This window comes from Stigmatopora nigra, chromosome 9, assembly GCF_051989575.1.
Source record: "Stigmatopora nigra isolate UIUO_SnigA chromosome 9, RoL_Snig_1.1, whole genome shotgun sequence".
Lineage (NCBI taxonomy): Eukaryota > Metazoa > Chordata > Actinopteri > Syngnathiformes > Syngnathidae > Stigmatopora > Stigmatopora nigra.
The window spans coordinates 10,568,194-10,592,171 of NC_135516.1; the positions used below are offsets into that span (position 1 = coordinate 10,568,194).

At 43.8% G+C, this 23,978-nt stretch overlaps 4 protein-coding genes and 1 long non-coding RNA gene across 5 annotated transcripts; 2 read left to right on the top strand and 3 right to left on the bottom strand.

Annotated features, from left to right (window-relative positions):
* The first annotated feature begins 261 nt into the window (after positions 1-261).
* On the top strand, positions 262-1,533 carry LOC144201787 (uncharacterized). Its single transcript, XR_013327393.1, has 3 exons — positions 262-398; positions 894-921; positions 1,285-1,533. It is a non-coding gene; the product is annotated as an uncharacterized LOC144201787 (long non-coding RNA).
* A 486-nt stretch (positions 1,534-2,019) lies between these two features.
* Positions 2,020-5,166, bottom strand: ltb4r2b (leukotriene B4 receptor 2b). The gene is made up of 5 exons (XM_077724244.1): positions 5,036-5,166; positions 3,600-4,179; positions 3,031-3,231; positions 2,908-2,951; positions 2,020-2,414 (listed from the first exon to the last, which is right to left on the bottom strand). The coding sequence occupies exons 1-5, from the start codon at positions 5,041-5,043 to the stop codon at positions 2,168-2,170; spliced, it is 1,080 nt and encodes a 359-aa protein (XP_077580370.1). The 5' UTR covers positions 5,044-5,166; the 3' UTR covers positions 2,020-2,167.
* Positions 2,166-23,646, top strand: pex19 (peroxisomal biogenesis factor 19). Its single transcript, XM_077724242.1, has 13 exons — positions 2,166-2,438; positions 13,436-13,549; positions 16,364-16,436; positions 16,525-16,627; positions 20,412-20,447; positions 21,037-21,119; positions 21,518-21,603; positions 21,678-21,843; positions 21,938-22,023; positions 22,153-22,338; positions 22,407-22,565; positions 22,648-22,692; positions 23,004-23,646. The coding sequence occupies exons 5-13, from the start codon at positions 20,419-20,421 to the stop codon at positions 23,091-23,093; spliced, it is 930 nt and encodes a 309-aa protein (XP_077580368.1). The 5' UTR covers positions 2,166-2,438; positions 13,436-13,549; positions 16,364-16,436; positions 16,525-16,627; positions 20,412-20,418; the 3' UTR covers positions 23,094-23,646.
* Positions 6,306-12,223, bottom strand: nfatc4 (nuclear factor of activated T cells 4). Its single transcript, XM_077724266.1, has 13 exons — positions 11,779-12,223; positions 9,934-10,097; positions 9,373-9,873; positions 9,007-9,164; positions 8,739-8,901; positions 8,520-8,620; positions 8,307-8,408; positions 8,046-8,233; positions 7,830-7,970; positions 7,671-7,726; positions 7,327-7,453; positions 6,591-7,259; positions 6,306-6,481 (listed from the first exon to the last, which is right to left on the bottom strand). The coding sequence occupies exons 1-13, from the start codon at positions 11,915-11,917 to the stop codon at positions 6,411-6,413; spliced, it is 2,580 nt and encodes an 859-aa protein (XP_077580392.1). The 5' UTR covers positions 11,918-12,223; the 3' UTR covers positions 6,306-6,410.
* LOC144201531 (myeloid-associated differentiation marker homolog) lies at positions 13,621-19,956 on the bottom strand. Its single transcript, XM_077724243.1, has 2 exons — positions 19,800-19,956; positions 13,621-15,717 (listed from the first exon to the last, which is right to left on the bottom strand). The coding sequence occupies exon 2, from the start codon at positions 15,673-15,675 to the stop codon at positions 14,794-14,796; it is 882 nt and encodes a 293-aa protein (XP_077580369.1). The 5' UTR covers positions 15,676-15,717; positions 19,800-19,956; the 3' UTR covers positions 13,621-14,793.
* Positions 23,647-23,978: the final 332 nt, after the last annotated feature.

Consider the following 23,978-nt stretch of genomic DNA (forward strand, 5'->3'; position numbering starts at 1 on the left):
CTACATTCAGAGAATTTGTTTGTCAATAAAATAAGGGGCTTCACTTCCATAAAATAAAAACAATATAATCACATGAAATTATCTTAAAAAATAGCAATGGCAACTAAAATATTATTTTATTATGACTATTTTAGTTGCTGTAAGATTCTTTGAATTTTTCTCCAAGTTTGTTGAAACTTAAATGTTTTATTTAAGTCATGGTTTTATTATTGTTGCGCAGACAACATTGGCCGGAACTCCGCCCCTCCAAACCCGGAAATTTTAGCCGTATGGGTGGGAGCATTAATCACGTGACACTGATCAACTCATAAGAACTGCTGTTGCCTCATCTGTGGTCTTTTTCCTCCTGGGTGTCTTGGCACACTCGGTCGAGTTGACGTTCGGCAACTGCAACAATGGCAAGCATTTTAAATTCAATTGTTTAGGTACCTACACTGTTTACTCCAGCTTTTCTTAGTCTTTTATGTATTTACATGTGGTGGTGCCATTATTTTATTTAGGTATTGTGTCAAGTTTTCCGTCTGTTCCAACCGCGTGCTAATTGGCCTACCACTCCTAATAAGATGGCAGCGTCGCTTGCACTTGTCTAAAAGTGTCAGTATTGATTCTTTTTAAACCAAAAGTGGTCTGGCGATCATGTTAGATAACCTATCTTTTTCAGTGAATGGGGCCTTATCTAATTTACCACCGAATATTGGCCGCCAACTGTTAACATTTCGAAATGTGCTTAGAGTCAAACCTTGAATGATGAGTTGTATGTGTTCGTGTTTCACATGAAACTAATGATTTTATCTCGACTACACTGACTGGTTTGACCCCACTGCTTTGACTTGTTCTTTGTTTTGTTTTTATATCATCTAAAGCCAAATTTTGCATTGTTCTCTCATCTTTAGGTTCTACATTGACCTGACTTTTTGTAAGGTGAGTCCTCTTTTTACTTGCCTTAAGAGTGCACCGCACTAAATGAATGAAGTGAACAATGTCAGTATTTTTTTAAACCAAGACTGGCCTAGTGCACATTTTAGATGGCCAATCTTTTTTTTGTAAACGAGACTACCTAATTCACCATCGTATTTTTGGCCACTAAGTGTTAAATTTGATTAAGTAATGTTCTTTCTCAGTCAAACCTTGAATGATGAGTTGTATGTGTTCGTGTTTCACATGAAACTAATGATTTTATCTTGACTACACTGATGGGTTTGACCTCACTGCATTGTCTTGTTTTTATTTTTATATCATCTTCTAAAGCCACATTTTGCATTTTCCCATTTTTTTCTCTTTTAGGTTTCCTTTCCAAGTCTAATCTTCAGTTTGGTCCTAGAAAGTGAACAACCTAAAATATCTTCAAATATTTCCAAATTTGGAAGTAAGTATGCTCTACCAAGATGTGCAGATTTTCCCCCCCTGATGATTCATTTTATGATGGAAGTACTATGTATACAAATCTAATCCTTATGACTTTATTATAACGCAACAACAAATCTTTTGTTATGCACGTCAATGACATGTTCAATAAAAATTGACACTGCTGAATCTTGTTGTTGTTTTGGCTCATAAAAAAAGATGGTGAAAATGAAATGCATATCAGGAATGTTTAACTGTGGGTAAAATAAGCAAATACATACACTTAAATTGAAATTTGAGTTTCTATAATTAAAGTTACTCATAAAAAGTAATGTCTGTGGACGAAAATAGCACCGATTTTTTTTTTTTTTACAGCAATCTAAGCATGTATTTTAACACTTAAATGTTATATCAGAAGAAAATAATTACAATAAACCACTAATGCTATAGCTAGCATTTAATCTAAAATTTGGGTGGAATTTAACTGCCCTCCATTGGAGGTTAAATTAAAAAAATAGTGTATGACATTAAATGTAGCAATTTGTGAATTCATGCGTGGGTATCACACAACCTGACCCAAAATTTATGAAAATTTCAAATTGGTATTCAATTGAACCATATTCAGTTAAACATTCTATTGGTATACTGACAATAGATGAATATGTTCGGCAATAGTTGCCACCTAGTGGAAGAACTCGTAACTAAATATTTTTGTGACCCCCCCTCATAAAATGTCCATTGGGGTCAATATTTAAACTCTTGTTATAACTATGTACATTTTGATGGAGTCCCATTTCCTCATCTGTGCTTCCTCCCAGGCTCTTCATTGTCCATTTTGTGCCGACAAAGAGGCGACGCCAGAGTCCACGTCGCTGAGCGTCACTTTCTTCCCCCGCTTGGTGGCCGTCTGGTCTTGTGACGTCCCCTCAAAGAGACGCGCCATGAAGGCCAAGCCGTTCTTCTTGATGTATGCCTTGCCGGCAAAAGTGTACAAGACTGGGTTGGCGCAACTGCTGATGAAAGCCAGCGCCGATGTGATGGCACGACTCGACCTGTAGATGGTTTCCAAGCTGAGGGGACAAACGTGGACAAAGGTAAGCTTCTTTTTTCTGCCTTGTAATCATTTGATTTGACTGACTTGGGTTTAAACTAAATGAAAAAGGCCGCTACACAGGTCAAAGGTCAACTACATTTCAAGTTTTCCATTTGAGGTCCTAGTTATTAAGATTAAGAGTATTTGGTCAATGTTATTTCTTTGCGTTTTAGGTCAAAATATTCCTATAAATGAAGGGGGAAAACATAAATATAAATACATTTGATAAAAAGCTGACTAAAATTTAAATGAAAACATAGTAAAGTATTTTTTTGTAGTACTTTACACAGTGCATGTGATTGCTGGCATTAGAAGTCCAATCAAATTGATGGCGTCCAATTTATTTTGAGTGGTAGGTAAGAATGATTAATAGTTTGTCAATGGTTTCAAGACGTGCCGTGTAAGGGTTAAGAAAAATATCAATTTGTGTACTCGTTTATGAAAATATATGCATTGTGTTTGTTACTCACATTTCTCTTCGGGGTGATCCCTCTTTGTACCATTCGGCTGCCACCTTAAACGATAAACATAGTCCGTGTTGTTTCGCTGCTGAGTTGTGAGGGAAAGTGCGAGATGAAATGTTTGAGGCAAACCTGTATCATGTTGATGACGTGGTAGGGCAGCCAGAAGAGGCAGAACATCACCACAATAGCCAGGATAAGCTTCTCGCTGCGCACCTTTCGCCGGAACTTGGTCTGTCGCAGGCGTCTCAGGATCAGCACGTAGCTCGTGATGATGACGGCGTAGGGTAGAATGAAGCCCGCCACGGTCTCAAAGGAGTACTGAAATCTCACCTGAAAAGCATGAGAGCATTGTTCCTATTCACAAATTGGGCCGTCTTTTTGGAATCACTAAACTTAGTTGGCTAGCCTCTCATAGCTCGGGGCAATTTAGAGTGTTTGACCAGCTTAGCATTCATGTTTTTAGGATCTGGGAGGAAAATGGAACACCCAGATAAAACCCATTCAAATGCTACACAGTGAGGAATCGCAGTGACTTGTTTTTTTTTATACCCTTTTGTTGTGGATTTTTTGGTTAGTGCGACTTATACTCAGGTGCGACTTGTAGTCCGAAAAATCCAGTAAATCTTTTCACTGTTCACAAAAATTCAGTCTATAGATTTCTTCCCAAAAAAAATAGTTTGTGACATAAGTGGGCTTACGTATCGAGGTAGCGTGTGGTTGGGCGCGCACACCAGTCTAGTCTTGTTGCGGTCGTCCCTGTCCTCACGAACGTCCCGGAAGATCAACGAAGGCAAGGAGGTGATGGCCACCACCAGCCACATGCCCAAAATGATGCGGCGCACCACTTTTCTGCCCAACTTGGCCGAAGTCCGCCGGGGTAGCACCACCACCACCAAGCGGTGCACGCTCATCAACGTGATGAGGAAGATGGAGGCGTACATGTTGACGTTGCACAGATAGAAGAGGCCCTTGCAGAGGGCCGAGCCAAACACCCACGTCTGCTTGGCCAAGTACACGACGAAGAAGATGGTGAGCGCCATCAGGAAGCCGTCGGCGCATGCCAGGTTGAGGATGAGCAGCGTCGTGACCGAGCGGCGGCGGGCCCGGGCCAAGATGCTCCACACGATGAAGAGGTTCCCGGGAACGCCCAGGAGGAAGACCAGTCCCAGGATGAGGGCGCCGATCGTGGTGGAGAAGTCGTTGCTCACCACGCTGTCGTCCTCGGGGTTCGCGTTTTCCGTCGCCGAGCGTACGAAAGCCTCGCTCACGTTGCGCATGCTGGAAGGAATGAGAAGATGGATTGCGGGGTGCACCTTGTAGTTTACGCCTATTTTATACCATTATCATACTTTATTGGTAATAAACATGGTCTTAGCACTGCACAATTTCATGTTGCCATTTGATACTCGCGCTAAAACACGATAGCACGTGCTACTAACTGCTTTAGTCACTTTCCTACCTCCTTAACTTAATATTTAGCTTAGCTTAATTTGTCAGGATTTTCTACTTTGATTTGAAATAGAGTAATAGAAGTTTTTGCCTTATTCTAACTGGCCGGGATATAATAGAGTATAATCAACCAGCCTGGCGCACTTACGCAGCCTCGCAAATATTCGTGGCGGGCCTGACGCCAACCGGTTTTGTCCGGCGTGCTAAAACACGCTGTCTAGAAAATTTAGCTCGACTCTGACAACATTTTTTTTAGGTTTTATAAAAGAAACACATTGGTCACAAATTGTAAAAAAGAAATCAAATTTTTCTAAGATAAAATATGTATAAAATGTTCTGTTTCCTTGACAATCAGGTATTCCAGATATTGGAAAATATTCACAGTTGTTTTTTTAACTGAATAAAAATTCTAAAATCTAAAAGATGAGAGAACACTTTCGGTTTCCCCTTGGTCGTTAAATTAAATCCCCAAATCAAAAACTAAATAGAGCAGAAAGCCATCATAATTTCATTTTTTCTATCTTTTTAATTAAAAATACGTCTAATTATAAATGTTAAAAAAAATGGAATAAGCAACACACTGTATGTAACAATCCCTGTAGAACAATAAACCAAAACCGTAGTATTTCAATCGATATGAACGAGGCAAGAGTGCGCGGCTAGATTGCCGACGAGAGTTACTGACCTTCCCATGATGCGATTTGTTTATGAAAATGAAAATATTCCTTCCACTTGTGCTTCTCCGTGCTCCGTCGGGTCCCTTGTGGGACAGTCCATGTCAGAGTGCTGCATCATAAAGTGAATCACATCCTACACACACATGCACTAACTTGCTGGCAGTCGTGTGCACGCTCCTCCTTATGAAAACATTATTTTCCAATCCAACTTTTGCCCTTCCCCATTTTATTCTATTCCTAAGGAATGAGCATTGGACCTAAAAAGAAGCATTGGGAAAGGTGGAACCATGCGTCCATCTGGATCAATACATCGATTGATCAAATTGGCTTGTAAAACTTTATTGTGCAGCATTTGTAGGGTTAAACTCATTTGTCAGGATGGTATTATTATGAAAAATCAAAGTAATATCAACAGGAATCGGCTAATTCTACAAAATAAGGCACATTATTCTGTGAAGCTATTGATTTATCACTATGTATATTTATAATTCTTCCTATGTTCAGCCTTAAGTGACCAACATCTGTATTCATTTTGATTTAAAACAGCCATTATGGGAAAACTCTGCTTGAACAAACTCTATTTTTAGGTCATTTTCTCAAATATGCCAGAGATCTGTTTGTTAAATGATAACCACATGCAGCAAAATTTAACTATTTGATTTCTTCCTGTAAACAAAATTGCATTCATTCGTATTAGTTTGGTGATGAAACAAATTGCTCATAATGACATCTACGTATATCCGGTATGTGAGTTGGTGTGATACAAATCAATTGCCTGAAGGGAAAGTAACAATTTGTAAAAAAATAATTGTGCAAGATTTCGCTAGTGTGCTTACACACACACACACACACATCGAGCATTACGTAATAGAATACACCTAAAAGAAACACTAACACGTACAAACAAGCAAGGAATGTAACTTTTCCATTCTGCAGTCATCACACCTACGAAGTTCCAACCATCCTGTGTGGGTTTAGCATGTTATCCCTGTTGTTGTTTTTTGCGTGGGTTTTGTCAGAGTATTCCGGTTTCTTACCACAACCACAAAAACATGCATGCCAGGCCAGTTGAGGAATTTAAATTGTTCCTAGTTGTGAATGTTGAGTGGGATGGGCTCCAGCACCCTTTGTATGTATGAAAAATGACAGACTGAATTATCTGTCATTGAAGCTTTTTTTTATATCTTTAAAAACACAGACTTCTGAATTTTATACATAATTTATTTGAAAAAAATTCATTTCATTTAACAAAAGGACAAATGTTTACCCATGTTTGTAATGCCGTAATATTAGTCCTCAGGAATAAGAATGGACAAGTAGAGCAGAAAGTTGTGCTATATAGCAAGTGCAATGCATAAGGACTGATGTTAAATGATGACATCATCAATGTGGTTGCTTGTCCACATGTGGAGAAGCCTGGTAGGACTGCATGTCCTGTCCGATGTACTCCGACACTGTGGGTTCAAGACAACAAAAAGTGGTTGGGCATTTGATATCAGTTGTTGCAGGAAAATAAAAACTTTTAGCTACGATTAGAGTCTGATTTGAAGACCTCTTACTCACCTTCCTCAAATGTGATTTGGTGCATGGTGTTGGAAGTGGTGAAGTCCAAAGTGGCATCCCGTAGCTCTCCGTGATTGGCCCCCAGAACCCCCGCCGGGGGGTCCCAACTCTCGTAATGGGAGTAAGGTGCCGAACACACGTCTGGGTAGACGCTTAGTTGCGTGGGAGGGGAGGGACTTATTTCTTGGGGGTAAGCGCAGTACTGAGGGAATGGCGGATTTGGTAGAGGTGGTAGAGGGGAGCTGGAGATGGGGCTGCCGGCTGCAAAGGGGCTAAGAGAGGAGGAGTGGGAAGGAGAAGGTGAGGAGGACAGGTAGGGGGAGTCCAGCCAGGGACAAGGGGATGGTGGCTGGGGACCACGGAGGTACAGAGGGGGAAGGAGCTCAGTGAAACCCAACTCCAGGTTTTCAAAGCTGCTTTGATGCTCAGAAACGGTGGGGGGACAAGTCCCGCTGGTGTTCTCCGCCAACTTGTCAGCGCCGTACTCCTCCGGGTAAGCCACGGCCGTGCATGGTGGGGAGTAGGTGGACGGGTAGGGAGGCAAGCTGAAGGCCATACCTGTCTTCTCGTCAGTCACGGTCATGTCAATGCTGGGCTGACTTCCCATGGAAGAGCGAGGCGCCCCTCCAGCCAGAGGTGGCAAAAGCGGATCCTCGTCCTTGAACATGACTGCGTGAGGAATGACAAATTTAGGACCTACTATTGTACAGCTAAATAATATGAAATGGATACTAACTGGGGACATATTTGAAACAATGAGTGCTGCTCCTTTTCCTCTTTCCATTGGACACGTAAAGACTGACGGACACCGGATGAGTGATGGACAAGTCGGAGTATTGCGGCACCCTCACACACAGCAAGCACTGGTGGAAAAACAACACCATGGCAAATGAAACGATCTCATCCAGATGAACTCTCCAAAGCCAATTGATCTAGTTCAGGCCGACTGTGCGTCATAGCCATTTGTGTCCTACTGCTTCATTGAAACCTCAACCTGCATATTTCTTCACCCAATTGTGAGAAGGATTTTGGCTGACTTCCAAAGAACTAGGTGCAGTGATTGAACAAAGATGGGAGTACCTCATTGCTGTTGTCACGGTCCACCTGCGCTTCCTCTTCCCACTGAAGTTTACCGTCTGATTATGGACAAGACAAAAGGTGAAGAAGAATCACCCGCTCGTCTTAAGCAACGGCTGAACAAACGTTTGACTTCATTCTTTTTCATCCTCCAAACCTCACCTGTACTTCTCTCAATGAAAAGAACTCTGGAGATAGCCACGAAATTGGTGCCGCTCAGAAGAAGCTCCTCGCCGCCCTCGACGGAACTCGAAGTCAGGCTGACCGACTCGATGACTGGGAGTTCCTGTGCCGACCGTTGCGCTGTAATGGACAAAAGACTATCGGGTCTAAGTGTATCTTTGGCAATCTAGTGGCCACAGAAGAGCAACCACTCACAGCATTCAATTGGCAGCGAAGCAACCTGCAGGGCCAGGACCCGACCAGTGGGGGCACCAGGCGGCGCCAGTGCCAGATGGGTGCGGAAGATCAAGCGTACCCGTGTGTTCTTCCGTCCCACATCGGTTTCGCCCTTCCTTAACTCGATGTCAGAGTTCCTCAGCTTGAGAATCCCTGCACAGTCGATTCTGTAGGATTTCAGACCATTAATTACCATTAACTCCAATGTAGCGCTTTCAAAAAGAGCCCAAGTCTACTTACAGTGCAGTCATGTGGTTCTCGGGGCTTAACGGGATGTCCAAAACTTTTGTGCCCGCCTGGATACTTTCGTGACTGGTGGTGCCCACCATTTTCCCTGTCACCCTGAAAAGACAAGAACATTTGAGGGTGCCGGGAAAGTCTTTAACAACTATGGATCTTGACATTTTGTCCATTCTGACAGATAGGATAGCCGCTCTGAAGGCTCTTCTGTACCTGTGTATCTGATAAAAGGGGTGTGGCCTGATGGATCGATCGTCTGCGGTTCCAACGAACACTTGAAGAGAAAGTGGTTTCCTTTCGTTATAACCAAAGAGCTGAAAAAGAAACGCAGCAAGAAATTTAAGCCAAACTGTGGCGATACGTTGTTTTCAATTCTGTTGGTCTGAGAACAGTGCTCTAGAGGGAGACAAAAGTCCAAATGATCAATGTTACCTTGATAACGGGATGTCCAGTCGGAGCCGATTTGACGGCTCCCCGACTCCCTTCCGTCTCATAGTGCGCCCGGTGGTGCGGCCTTGGCTGTACCTCAATGCGGAGCTCGTACTGGTCAAATTGAGAAGGTAGGGGCCAGTCCAGCGGTGGTAAGGCGTTGGTCCTACACGCAGTGTTACATAGGCAACGTGTTTACGTAAGTCGTCCAATGTCCATTACCGTATTTTCTCGCACATAAGCTGTATTTGTGACACTAATAACTTCTTGCCTGAAGAGAGGACTGTGAGTGCTGGCCCGGGTCCGACCCCAAACCAGAGCAGTGGGCACCGAGAGGTAGTTCATACTCGTTGCGGTTGGGTCTCTCTTGGTCTGGGGGTTTTCGGGCTGCTGTTGCCCTGCTCCTTGCTTCTGATCCCTTGGAGACAGCTGGGAAGTTGGAGAAAATGGGTTGAGAATTCCAACAAGTGATTGAGATTGGATTCAGAGTTGTTTGGCTTAAGGTTTCAGGTTTAGTTTCAAATTGGGTATGGTGTTTTATGTTTAAGGTTTAGGGTTAAGGGTTTTAGAGTTAGAGGTTTTGAACCCTGGAATGGCACAAGGCTTTGGGTAGGTTTAATGATTGTGTCAACAGCACCTGTTCCACGGAGGTCTTTCTGGTTTTCTGGGGAACGCTGAGCTCGCAGTTATCGGGTGAAGTTTGCGACGGAAGGCCACAGTCTCTTCCATCTGGGCCAGGTTGCTCATCCGAGAAACTCCCCCTACGGGACGAGCAAGGCGACGCCAGTGGCGAGTTTCGCCGTTTCTTTCCGCCCGGCGAAGTCGGACGGGAAGAGGGCGAAATCCCAAAATGGAGAGTAGCTTCGTTGAGCTCCTCCTCTTCCACCAGTAGGGAGTCGCAGCTGGAGGCCGGACTCAACCAGCCTCTGGACGAAGGGCTGGAGGCGGGACTCGGGCTGAGGGAGCCGGTGGACCTATCTCGGTAATTGAAGGGGTCCAACAGGGGGAGGTAGAGCCGCTCCCTGTCCCACCTGGCGCTCCCCTCGCCATCCCAGGAAACGGCCGCCGTTAGCCCATCCTCTGGGGAGATGGTAGTGATTTGGATGCTGGGACACTCCACCACACGGGACTCTGAAACCTGACAAGTCCTCGCTCTGAATGGTCCATTTTTTTTATCCACGGAACCAAGTCTACTCACTTGAACGGAACGTGCCGGCAAACTCTCGTAGGTGCCCATGAATTCTCGGACCGGCGCTCTCCGTGGAGGCGGAGAATGCATTCCGGCCCGCTGATTGGCCAAGGGGGACGAGCTAGGGATGCCGACCAGAGAGAGTTCCACGCTGGTGGTGGCGCTGTGGCCATCTGGAATTGGTTATTGAGGAGAAAGGTCAAGAAACTGTAAATAAAAGCTAAATATATAATTCCCTTAATTGCATTTTATATGTGCTCAATGTTTTTGGGGGGCTAAAGTCATATTTGTGTACTTTCTTCCAATGCTGTCGACTCCCTCAGAAACGTGGCACATGAGAAAGCTTCATTATATCGCTGTTGAATACTGTAAACATCGTTATATGGCAAGTGTATCCACTTCCATCATCGTTAGCCATGCGTCAGTTTGCTGGAAGTTAATTGCTGCCATACGAGAAACTCACGCACAGTTAGCATTTTAGCTAGGCTAGGCATTCTTGGCGTGGTGGTGGAACGGCAAGGGGCTGTTAGCACATGCTAACTAGCAAAAAGTAATGATTATAAATGGAATTTCTTGGATTTGTTGATAATTCATGCCTGTTGTATGACTATTAATTCTCCTCAGATTGAGCGCAACTCATATTTGTGTGTTTCTGGAAGTGAATAGAGGGCATTTGTTAGGCTGTTAAACCTTTTTTTTCCTTCCTTGGTCGTTAAACCCAACTATTAGGCGGGAGAAGGAAAACAAACGGGGAAAAATCAAAATCGTTGCCCAATCTTCGCCTGTAAGTAGCAAAGTTAACAGGAGCTTACACAAAGAACAACCAAAACACAAATTTGGCTGCTCATGTCAAACTTCATTCTATCAGATAAGTATAAATGTCCCATAAATAATAAGGCCTTTCCCATGATTCCCCAAAGTCATATGGAAAGGATTTATTCAATAGCTACCACACACACACACACACACACACATTACCTTTTTTTGGCACGGACATCCAAATTTTGCAGCACTCACAAAATGTTGAAATGTACTTTTGGATCGTTTCCTCTACTAATGGTAATTCGCACCATGAGTCTATTTTTTTAAAGTTTATTTTCTTGATAAAATATTTATTTTTAGTGTGGTGAGGTTGTCTGGGGTCACAAAGCAAATCAATTAGCATGCCCAAAAAAAGTCAATCTTATCATGGCAACAACAATATTTGCAAGTTATCAACGCTGCTGCAGTCTTGAAAAATGAAATGATTAATGAATACATGAAAAAATATTTTGTGGAGATTTCTTGCTTTTCTTTGCTGCAGGTTCCAATCCAATTACAAAGTAGTGAATTTGCGATAATCAAGGGATTACCACCTCCATCTAGAGTTAATGCTGAGAAATGCAATAGAACATAGGCTATATTTAAGATTATTTTGTGAGCCATATTCAGTGATCATTTCATCATTTGCCGGGGGCCAAAAAACACTGCAGATTGGTTTAAGAGCATATATTCTTTATCCTCCGCAAAGATGTTTGACCCCGCGCCATGCATTTCCAGCCAAATCACATTCCAAATTAGAAAAAGAGAAGTATTTTGAGTTTTGAGCATGCTTCGAGATGATATTAAGCTCCTATCTCAAGTGCGGGCGGGGGGGCAAAAGGGGTTGAGCGTGTGGAGGTTCCTCTCCACATGGCAGCTGTTAACTCTCACGCACGCCTGATTAGAAGCACATTGCGTCCGCATGCACACACATGTAAAGTGGACCACATTCACACGCATGTATGACGCATGTATGTGTGTTCCCATGCATGTCAGACCTCCCCGGTGGGGGGGTGGTTCTCCATTCACATCCGACAAGTCATTGCGACCCACCCGCGCTGCTGCTGCCGCTGCTGTCAGTGGGTTCTACCAAGCCGGAACCCTCGTCCTCCGGTCGCGGAGCGTCTTCTTCGAACACCAGCTTGAACTCGAACTCGCCCTCCTCCCAGCCGGAGCCCGGCGCGGCCCCCATCGTGGATGAGAGCCCCCTACTACCCTCTCAAAAAAAACTTTTTCTTCCAAGTTGAAGGAAGCGGTGGTGGCTCTCTTCTTTTCAAGTGCTAGTCATGATAGCAAACACTGTTGCTCTCAGAAGAACTTTCCCACTGGTCTTCTTGGGACTGGATGTCGCGATTGGACGGTTGGAGTTTTTCCTTCCCGAGTTTGTCCCGGTCTTCCCTTGGTTCATCCTCACGCCACACAGAAGAAAATGAGAAGGAAGTGGAAGAGGAGGAGGAGGAGGAGGAAGGGGGTAAAAGAAGTTGATGAAATATTTTTGTCGTCCTTTACCCTTAATTGCCTCTGGGTGGGAAGTGCGGCCCCGTCACTGGGTCCCCATAGGGTCACCCCGCCTGTCAATTATCCCAATCCCCCGCCCCTCTACCCCCACTTTCCTCCTCCTCCTCCCCCTCTCATCCACTTTGCCGTGTGACCACCGAGGCCCTGAACGCATCACTCCCCCCTTTTTTGGCCGTGGTTGTTCCTTTACCGCCCCTTCCACATCCCCCTCCCTCCCTCCTTCCTTCTCCTTCTCCCCATTCCCACTTTACGAGCCCTCCAGCCCCCCCGACCCCCCTCTCTCTTCTCCGTCAGAGATCTGTTTCTCATTATCCGTTGCAGTCTGTCTGAGCGAGGAGACGAAAAACTTAAATAAACAGCCCTCTCTCTCTCTCACTCTCTCTCTGGCTAAGACCAGCTCCTCCGGCCGGGCCCGGCCGGCCTCCACGTCGCTCGGGATTCATTGGGAATCGCGTCGGAGCCTCTTCGGAGGGTCTCGCCCGCCAACAAACCCATCATGAGTCACGCTTGTCGGGCCTGAGAATATTCTGCAAATGTAAATGATGATGCCACTATTTACAAGCATCAAAACGGAGGTTGAGAACTCCACTTAGATGTCTGGTATACATGTTTTTCAACAACTGGTTCAATCCCAAAACAACCAGATCAAAGATACTCGGGACAGACATGCCTGCAATTGGCTTATTTTTCCCAAGTTGAGGTGGCATTAGAGGCTAAAAAAATCCTAGCATTTCGATTGATACATCATGGGATTCATTTTTGTGTTTTCAGAAAAATCTTTTTAGGAAAGACTTTCAAGTGGAGTCATTTTGTGGGAAATTCTCATTTCTCTCCAGAGAACACTTAAAACAGTCTTACTGATTTAAAAGCGAATAACATGGCACAAAGCACACTAAATATTTAAACAATATAAAACGTCACATCAAAACAAGACTAAAGTTGGCCGACATTATAAAATAAGCAGTTTTCCTACATCAGTGCCATTTAAAATGGCAAATTTTACTTCATTTTGCCAGCACTCTCAAGGGGGCCCCTTTATCGGGCGGGGCCCCGAGCAACTGCCTGGTTTGCCTGTCTTCTAGCCCTGCCTTTTATGCACATCAATGTTAATTGACTTTGTCCATATTGTTTGACAAGAGTGCAATAAAGGGGATCTGCTGCCAGCTCACTATTTATATCTTCTTGTTTACAGTGGACATCAACACCTTGCCCCGCCCCCTCATCTCGCCAACAGCTGTACCGGCCCAAACGGACATTTGCGATTCGTCCAAGCGGTTGCTAGTGGAAACCCGGCATCACCTTGAAGGTACGTTTATTTTGCGTAGAAAACATGACAACTGAAAAAAAGCGGCCATTTAAAAAAAAATGACAAGAAAGTATGTTTAATGTGTTTTTATTGAAATGCCAAAAAAAAGGTTACATTTTCTTGAAACACTGACGCGGTGAGGAAATACAAAATGGCGGAATATAAAAGCATATTAATGAAAAAAAAGTACAACAGAGCCTGGGACGACATGTGTCAAATAGCATTTAAGTGCTAAAACAAAGATACGCCGTGCACATATACAGTGTACATATATATATATATTTTGTTTTATGTCTGCTTTTGTTATATTCACACACAAATTCCAAGTATTCATATCGTAACGTGCCTGTATGCGCACCCTGTACAATAGGAATCATTAAACATCAGTCGTTGCTTCTTCTTAGTGATGCACTGCTTCAAGTAAAATAAAGACATTAGAATTTAAATGATTATTGAAGAATAGTTACACATGCAAAATCTCCCTCAGCTCATGTCAATGTAGAGGAATGACGTTTTGATTTATGATTTGAAACTTCATCAAGCCACTTTTTTGAATCCTTCAACGCGCAGACATGTAAACAGAACCGTATGTAAAGCAGACGCTGCCCAATACGCTAATCTTCTTAATTACACGTGTAGAATTAATTTTAGCAAGTTTGCACAGTCTTTAGTGACAATATATTGGAACCTCCAAAAGGAAACGTTATGTATTTTAAGTGTAGAAAAGTAACATGGTTTATTTTTGCAATTATGGCTGACAAAAAAAAATCCAATTTTGTTTATTTTGCTTTTGTAAAGTTTTTTTTTTGTCTGTTCTTCAATTTTTTGAATGAGGGGGACAACACATAGTTGAAACTCTTCTTAGTGTTGGCATGGTTGTAATTTACTGCCCTCTAGTGGCCAATGCATTCAATTAAAACAACTTCTACAGTAACCCCTCAAATATTGCGGTTAATGTAGACCAGACACGGCCACGATTATCGACAAAATCGTGAAGTTGGGTCACCCCTAGTATTATTTTAAAAAAATTAATCGCAAAAATCGCGTTAAGTGAAGTCGCGATAATCCAGGGAAGACTATCATAGTCATTTAAAATAAATGTTTGTGTATTCATATTTGTCGTAACTCTAAATTTTGTAACGTTCCAACTCAGAGGTTCCCCCAAAAATGCATTTTGGAAGACAATTGGGAGTCAAGACGAGATAGGGGAAGAGAAAGAGACAGCCCGACTTGCTTGGCCGGTCTCAGGCGCTGACAAACACCAAACGGGCCGAGTAGATGAGGTCGGCCAAGTAGAGGATGAGGTTGACGCCCGTCAGCACGGCCACGGCCATCAGCTTGTCCCAGGTGCAAAGCCCCTGGGCGATGTTGCACTGGGACGGCCGTTGCTTGTTGCCGCCGTGCTTGGGGTCGAAGTTGAAGATGGGCCAGACGATGGTGGCCGACAGGTACAGCAACACGGCCAGCAGGGCGTAGCCGGACAGGAAGCGGGCGAAGGGGAAGGGCAGGCAGCCCGTACACTCGCCCACGCACAACACGATGACGGCGGCCGACAGGATGAAGCAGATGCAGTAGACCGACATGCAGTACTTGAGAGCGTCGTGGCGGTCGTACAGCACCGGGTCGCTGACGAAGACGAAGATGATGCAGGCCACGAAGGTCTCGCACACCTTGAGCAGGCCCGGGGCGGTGGCCATGTAGCCCGCCACCTCTCCCGGCCGGGCCTTGCTGATGCTGACCTCGCTCATGTAGGCCACGGTGGCCAGGCAGGAGAAGACGGTGGACACGATGCGGTAGTTGCGCACCTGGCTGGGACCCGTGCTGCCCTTCAGGTAGTACAGGGGGAAGATGATGGAGGCCGACAGGCACAGCAGGGCGGCGTAGCAGGCGAAGGTGATGGGGAAGTTCTTCCAGGAGATGGGCGCTCGGGTCTGAAGGCCAAACAGCTCCACCAGCAGCACCAGCAGGGTGCCGGCGAAGCTGAAGGCCCAGCAGAAGATGCACCAGTCGCCCGTGCCGTGGTACAGGTGCCCGCCGTGGACCGCCACCGAGAAGGCCACGCAGGAGAAGATCAGGGCCGCCAGGCGGGTCCACAGGAGGGGGGTGGAGTGTAGGACGATGGCCATCTTCAACTAAGCTTGCTTGCCTCGTTCAAGGTTTGGAGAAATCTGAAGAGAGAAGAGAAGAAGGCTAAAGTGGACATGACCTTTTGACACCCTGAAAAAAACCTCTGATTCATTTTGTTTCTATAATTAAGAAAAGAACAATGTTTTAATGTCATTGTTCACTGTAGACTTGCAAGCTTTGGCTCTGGAGCCACATGTGGCTCTTTTTATGATGTCTTTGATAGCTAGACATCCAATTCCTTTTTACTGCTAAGTACTGGTACACATAGATTGGACGTCTATAACTGTCAATGGATGTTAAAGAGACAAGCTGACAAAAAAATAGGAATATTTGTCCAATCCATATATGTACTGTATATTGAGCATTCCTTTCCAACCAAAAATATTCCAAACATCTCTTTAAGGGCAGGCCAGAGGAATGTGGATGACTAAAAATATGTATTATCTTAAAAATGTAATAGCTCAAATATACCACAAGGGGGCGAGAGGAACAAAATCTCCGCATACACACAAGAGCGTTATTGTGTCTCCAGGCCAAATAATGGTTCCTCTGTGGTGAACACATTTACATCTGCCTGAACAATCTGCTGAGAATTGCCTTTTCTTTTCTTTCCTCTCTTTCTTGCCCTCCTCTCTCCTTTCCAGCCTAATTCTTTTTTTTCTTTTTTTTTTTTTTTTACTGCTGTAGCCTGCAAGTCATTCCTGGCGCTCGGAGACTTGGCCTGCCTCGCTCCGACATTCCATTGGCGTTCGAGTCCTCGGTAGGCGTGCCGGGGCGGTGCCCTCTGCTGACCCCGCTGTGTATCTTTCATCAATCTTCATGCTCTGTGCTATTAATTTGCCATTTAGATTCATCAACTGAAAGAATGGAGGAGTTGTTCTTGTCTCAACTTTGAAGTTTCCATCATCTCGTCAACGCCGGCGTCCCGCTAGACCACGCTTCCGTGCAGGGGTGAGGAAAAAAACTAAACACTAAATTCTCTAAAAAATATCACTGGATATGGACCAAACAAATAGCTTAAATTCAGCCTACATTCTGTTGCACTTCTCAGCTTTGACACTAGATGGAGAACTAGGTTAATTGGACATATTCAATAAAATAAAATGCACTTTAATATTTTTTGGACACCATAAAATTTGTTGGTTTCATCTTATTGAACAACTTTTACTCGATATTCACATTTTTTGGTTAGTACTTCCCTCTCTCCAAATTTGACAGCTAATCGCTAATTACAAGGCGCATAGTTAGCTTTTGAAAACATTGGAGGCTTATAGTATGGAAAATACAGTACTTTTTTTATGTACAAATAGTCTTTTTTTAAATGCAGACACGTTAAACCCCTTGTGAGACACTTGTAGTAAAAAATCCCGAAATTGCAGATGCGTGCCACGCCCGACGACTTTGCGAGATCCGCCTTTTCCCGCTACTCCACCCGACAATGTCATAAAAATGGCAGCTGCTTGCCTTTAGATTTATAGACATTGAGATCAACTTATAAAAATGTAGTTTCCCCTCAACGGTGTCATCCTTTCCAAGACACCCTCATATGTTTTTTTTGTAAGAATCCCGTGTTTACGTAACTATAGGAGACCAGCGTTCAAATGGTTTTATAGTGTTGCGGCCAGCGCTTGGTTAGCGTCCCATCTCGGGAGTTTTATCATAAACTGTCTATTGGTCTTTTAGTTTCTGTCCCAGTATTCCCTCACGATTGTTTTCGTTTCTTTGCTAACTCGAGCGATTCCATTGGACGTAAGGAAAGGCCCGGTTATCACATTGACACAGCCGGTAAAGTCACAAGACCCATTTTTTCCGCTTTTTTGAGGGGAGGAAATTGCTATCCAATCATTGGAAGACTTTTTATATGCAATCGTAAGTGGCGCAAGCCATGTTCTGCCAAAATATGGGCTTTTAGCTTGTTTTCTTTCAATGCATCAAAGAAAAAAATGCTTAAAAATCACTCAGGAAAAAACTAACATGGATGTTTTTTTGCCCAAAAACTGGTTTAACATTGACGATTATCGATGAATGAAAAATCTTTCTTGGAAAAAAAAGTCCACATTCCTAAGCAGCAGCAGCCTGCAGGGAAAAAAGGCCTTTTTTTATTTTTTTATTTTACAAGCGTTTGGACCACACTGTCTGACTTCACCCAAGACATCAATCACCCAATTGGCTTCTTAACGCTGTCCAATTCCCATTGGTTTAGCCCCTCCCCCTGAAATAAACAGACGCCATAGCCCTTGTTTACATTAGCTGCTATTAACAGTGGAAGACGTATGAAGGAAAAGTAGGTGAAGAAAGGAAGGATTGAGGGGTGGGGGGGGCGTTTGGGGGCAATGTTAAGGGAGTGACTCGGTCGGGGGAAGCCCTGACTTTGGCCACATACACACACACACACACACACACATTTGTGATGGAGTGGAATAGCAGAAGAGTGAGTCACTACGGGGCCCCCTTTCACCGCCCACAATATTCCATGTGTAAAACGAAAAGAAAAAAAAATCCAACTTACTGATGTGTTCCAGATGGTCGTCTGGCTCCCCCAATTTTTTTTCTCCCTCATTTTCTCATCTTTACTCCCCTTTTTTTTCTTTTTTTTCCCTTCCCTTGGTGGCGTTTCTTCCATTTACTGTCCCGTTTCCATCTTAAGAGGAATAACACGTCATGTAAAAGTGCTCCAAACAATGTTGCAGGATTGAAGTGGAGGGGGTTCGGAGGGGGTTTGGGGGGCTTTTCCACTGTACCGGGTGGAAAACGGGGGGAGGAAAATACATACGTGCAAGGCTGGAGGTAATGGTGGGGGGAGGACTTCCCCAAAATGGACAGGGGCTGAAAATAGTGCAAGCGGGGGTCTGGGGACGACAAAACAGGACGTTGGCCGCCCCGCCACTCCCGACCGACCGACCGGCTCTGTCATGAGTTCAGTTGCCACGGTGACTGGTGGTTAACCTGATTTCATCCCTTAATTCACTTATGCTCAATGGCCAGTTCTCTGGGCCAAAGTGGAAAAGGAGTTGAATGCGCTCTTAAGAGAGCACGCACAATACATCCTTTTTCTTCTCTTTTTAGTGGCGGACAGACGTTTAAAAGATTAATTGCGGGCTAATTTTGCTTTGTATCGTGTTTTTATTTTTTGCAATATGTACGTTTCATCTTTATGCATTGAAATCAATGGAAATGCTGTTTTTTAAATAGCCAGCCTCAACAAACTTCTATTTTAACTAAAAAAATAGCCAAAATTTATGACCACTGTAAAACATATAGTACTGTATTTTCTGGACTATAAGTCATACCTAACTATAAGTCAGACCAGCTAAATAATGCACAATGAAGAGAAAAGAAACTTGTATATAAGTCGCAAATAGGGAGGGCAAACATACTTTAAGTTAATTGTGGATTAGCACCACCAACTCACACTGTACTGTAACGTGACCCATGTGGACAAAAACTTGTAAAGTTTGTCCTTCCCATCTAGTAGTAATGGCATATTTTAGCTGTTCTTTGCTTATAAACTAAATAATTTGCCAAGCCTCAACTTGTAAAATTCAATCAACGAAAAGCCTTAAAAATGATACAGCCTTTCATTGGTGGCCGAGATGTGGCACTGGTGGTTCAATTCCAGTTTAGCTGACTTCAATCCACTTGTTATTGCTTTCCAACCATAAAGTTCCATTCTATCCACAAAGCATGGTTAGGCTTAGCTTTGCTTTAGGGGCCCCATTTTGGAGGTTCATTCATCACGACCAGCGTAGTGAAGTGGGTGTGCCGCCTGCCGCGCCCTAAAGCCACCAAAAACACACACACACATACGCACAGCCGCACAGATTCTATTCTTTGACGCATAAACGCCCCCCACACATTTCAAGCCCCAAATTCCAACCCAACATGCACTAAAGACTCCTATTTTTTTTTTACGCAAAGACCAAAAAAAAAGTATCTCTTTCATTCCCAAACAGTCAAACTTTGAACACGTAAACAAGCATCAAAGTCCCTTTTTGACTATTTTCCCCCTCAGAATATTACCACATAGAAAATGACATGTTATTGTAGTCGCCGGTTAGAATGTATCCTTTAGGGAGGACAATTTGACATATTTTTTTGGTACAAGACGCAACAAGTTGTTTACCTGGCGTGCTTGCTCAGCTGCGGCGTCTCACACGAACATCCAGCGGCAGAGCCTCTTCTACACAGAAAAAGAGAGCAAAGCGGACTCCCACTTGACTTCCTCGCCAGTTGACACCCCGCCCAGACCTCCAAATTAGGCATCGAATGTCCTCGCGCCGTTACTCACATCTGGACATGCCACACCCCCTCCCTCCCCGTTCAAAACTACTCCTCCTCGACAACATCATCCTCTTCCGCCCTCTCGTCACCCCGGAGACGGTGACACATACACACATACAATGTGGTGCAAAAGTTCACCATGTGTGCTAGTCTTAAGGCCAGAATGGATTTTTTTTCTACACTTATTTTGATTGAAAATCCATGACGACAAAACAAACTTGGTGGTCATTTCATTAGGTACACCCACAAGCACCAAATTCTGGGGTTATACTACTTTTTTATAGACAGATATTTTTTCTGTTTGTGTGTTTTGAATTACTGTATGTAAATTATTACTAAATATTTGATTCTTTCCTGAGATTACTGGGAAACCTCCACCAGACTGCTTACCCTAACGCTTTATCATAACGGTACTGCTCCAATTCCTTACAACTTTTTTTTGTGTGTTTTTCAGGACTAACATGGTGATCCTCATGAGTAAGATTTCCCAGTAAGAAAGATGCAAAAGCAGAAGTTGCCAAAACAAACAGTTTCTTCAACTGGAAAAGTGTTGTAATATTATCCTGTCGTCCAGGGGTGATATGTGATTTGAGCATTTTGCTCATTGTGACATCCTGACTCATGTGAACGGCCTTCTGATTGTTTATGCTTGTCGCTGGGCGATTGCTACACTTCCCCTTGAACAATGGTTTAATTTAGAGATGGGCAGAGTTATTTAAAAGAATGTATAATATGCTGTCATGGACATTCTTCTAAGATAGATTCAATTGTCTTAAATTGAATTATGCTGTTATTGAGCTTATCTGTTGTTTATTCTTATCAGCAACCACATATTTGTCATGACAAAAAGGTATTTTTAGCACCATTTGCCTTCTACATAAACTTTTTATACTTGTAATAGAGACTGGGTGAATCTGAGCAAGTACATTATAAAGCGACTAATCGCACTGCCCCGCCCCCACCCAAAATGGCCGCTAATCACTAACACCGCCGACTCTGACTTAAGCCATCTAGCCTTATGCACGTGACCGTTTTGGAAAGTGTGGATGACGTCATTTTTACGAGACGCACTGCTGTAGGAGAGGAGGAAATTCCATCATGGCCTCCGCAGCCGAAGACGCACAGGACGGCCACGACGCTGAATTGGACGAATTACTAGATAGTACGTTTTGAATTTAACTATTGAAACTTCAAATTGACATTTTATAGTCTTTGTTCTATATTTTCACGTAAAAAATGGAGGTTATTAGATCGTTGGCTGATGTCGCGCCCCGTGAAGTTGCTGTCAAACTAAAGTGAAGCCTTTCTTTGCGCACACCTTTATTATTAATGAAATTAATAGTGCACTACTGTGATTGAACAAGCGTTTACAATGAAATAATTAATCAACGTGCTGTATTTGTTATCATGAAAAAAATACTAGATTGTGCGGGAAATGGCAAAGTGCATTTTCAACCCTTTGACATTGATAGTTTGGATCCAACCACTGACAGCATTCAAGATTCATGTCGTATTTTATGTATGAAGTCGGAAAATATTAACGTTCGAAATGCTTTTTAGGTGCACTGGCCGACTTTGATGAGCCAGCTGAGCTTGCCGAACCAAAAGCTCCATCATCCTCTTCATCCACCAATGGAGCAGAGAAGGTTGGTGTTTTCATTTTGTGCTTTTTGACACAAACCAGACAGAAAAGTCATTAAATATATATGTCACGCAACAGCCACCACCACTGCTGGAGGACTGCAAGCTCTTCGAGACGCTCTTTCAGGGAGAAATGGCGGCCGAGGCCCAGCAGGAGTGGGAAAAGGCCATGTCGGAGCTGGCTCAGGAGGAACCTGACCTGCTCCAACACTTTCAGAAACTCTCTGAAGCCGCCGGCAAAGTCGGTACGTTTTGCTGCCTTTTTGTGTTTGTCTGAATTTGAGGTTACTATGTAACCTCAAAGTCAGACATTGTCAAACATTGTCTTCATTGCTGTAGGCACGGACACTGCCTCCCAACAAGAGTTCACCTCCTGCCTCAAAGACACCCTACGTGGCCTCGCCAAGAACGCGGACAACTTGCAGGTAGAATTTTTGCTCATTATTAAATGTTATTTTCTGACCGCCTTCCCTAAAGTAAAGCGATTCAATGGGGTCACAAACCAAACATGTATTTCAATAAATCACCGCACTCACGTTTGTGTGTTGTGACAGTCTTCTGGCCTGGCCGGTGACGACCTAGTCAATGCGCTCGAAGGCTTGGGATTGGACGAAGGAGGCGAAGGCGGTGGCAGTGGTGGTGGTGACGATGCCAACATCCTTCCCATCATGCAATCCATCATGCAGAATCTCCTCTCTAAGGAGGTGCTCTATCCGTCCCTTAAGGAGATCACCGCCAAGGTTTGTCAACGTGGTCAACATACGCAGCGGTGGAGCTTCCGCTGATACGACTACCCGCTTTCCCTCAGTATCCAGAGTGGTTGGAGACCAACAGGTCCAGTCTGAGCCCAGAAGACGTCCAACGCTATGAGCAGCAGGCCAAGGTCATGGGGGAGATTTGCCAGTGCTTTGAGAAGGAGGAAGACGGTGACCAGGTCTTTGAGGGTATTATGGAGCTCATGCAGAAGGTAGGAGCAGTTGATTCGAATCACTCCTGGAATTTTTTCAGATCCTTTTTTTTCACCACTCGTATCTCGTTTGGCCTTTCAGCTGCAGGAGCTCGGACAGCCGCCTAAGGAACTTGCAGGAGACGCTGTAAGTTGATGTCCTTGCTTCTTCCGGTCATTTCATCATTCAAAAAGATGTCATTTTAAAATGAAGCTGAGGGCATAAAAAAGATTTGGAATTTTTTCACAGCCGTTGATGACGACGACAAACATCCAATCGCCTTCTCTTAATTTATGAATTTGTCACTGACTTTTTGTCGTGGGGAAATATGTTTTTATGAGGGACTGATTTTATCCAGCTACATGAAAATTGCCCAAAATTGGCATTATTCTTTTTTAATAGTCTTGAAAAATAATCGTATTTTATATTAACCAGTACGAACTCTGATTCCCTTCCAGCCTGCTGGCCTAAACTTCGACCTGGACTCTCTAAACCTCCCGGGCGGCCTGGGGGGAGCTGGAGGGGCCGACCAGTGCTCCATAATGTGAAATGGCGGCAGCTCGACCCCAACTGCAGCGGAAAGAGGGTCACCGAAAGTGAATGGCATTGCCAGTGTGACACTTGGGTCCTCTCCACTTGCCCTCAAATATGCAGACAGATGTGGACGCCTCTTGCGTTTCTTAATTTTGATTTTAACTGCATTCCCTCCTCCGTAATCATGGCAGTGCACCCCGTGTCTCCCCCTCATCCAGTTATTTACTTGTCATTATGACAGGGCACTTAAAAAATGGGTCGATTTGACCCATAATTTAAATGGAGGGTTAACTGGTCGGTGCAAGTGGTTAATTTATGCCGTAGCATAACAAGCGTAACGGTCATTAATTCACCGGAATCTATCCTGATCGTAAATTTAGATAACGTTTAATCCATGTGATTAATTCATGTGAATTTACTGTAATGTTTCCTTCAGTCATCCCGATATTGATCATAAGTGATTGACTTGATTGGGTTTGTGGTGCCTGGTGACCGTAGTGTGAATTTAGCTCTCAAAAGTGCTTCCCTCCATGTTGTTGTTGTTGTTTGATGTTTGTCTCAAGAAAGGAGTATGTATTTGAAAGTTATACGGGAGCTTTTTAAAAAGCCAAAGCACTTTGGGTGCATTAGTAAGTTACTCCTGTTGGAGGTGGGTCTCGCAAGCTAAGGACATACCTCTGTATGTATAGAGGAAGTGAACTGTGCAGAGAAAATAGTTATTAAACGTGCGTTCTTCGTAATGCCATCCATTCAGGGCCAAATGACATAGTAGGGCAGGAGTGCATTTTTATAGAAATGCTCAATAAAAGAATTATATGGAGAATTTGTGCTCTTTGGGTTAGGTTACTTTCAAAGCACTGTTAGTGAGTCTATGTGACAATGGTTAAGTATTTAATTAA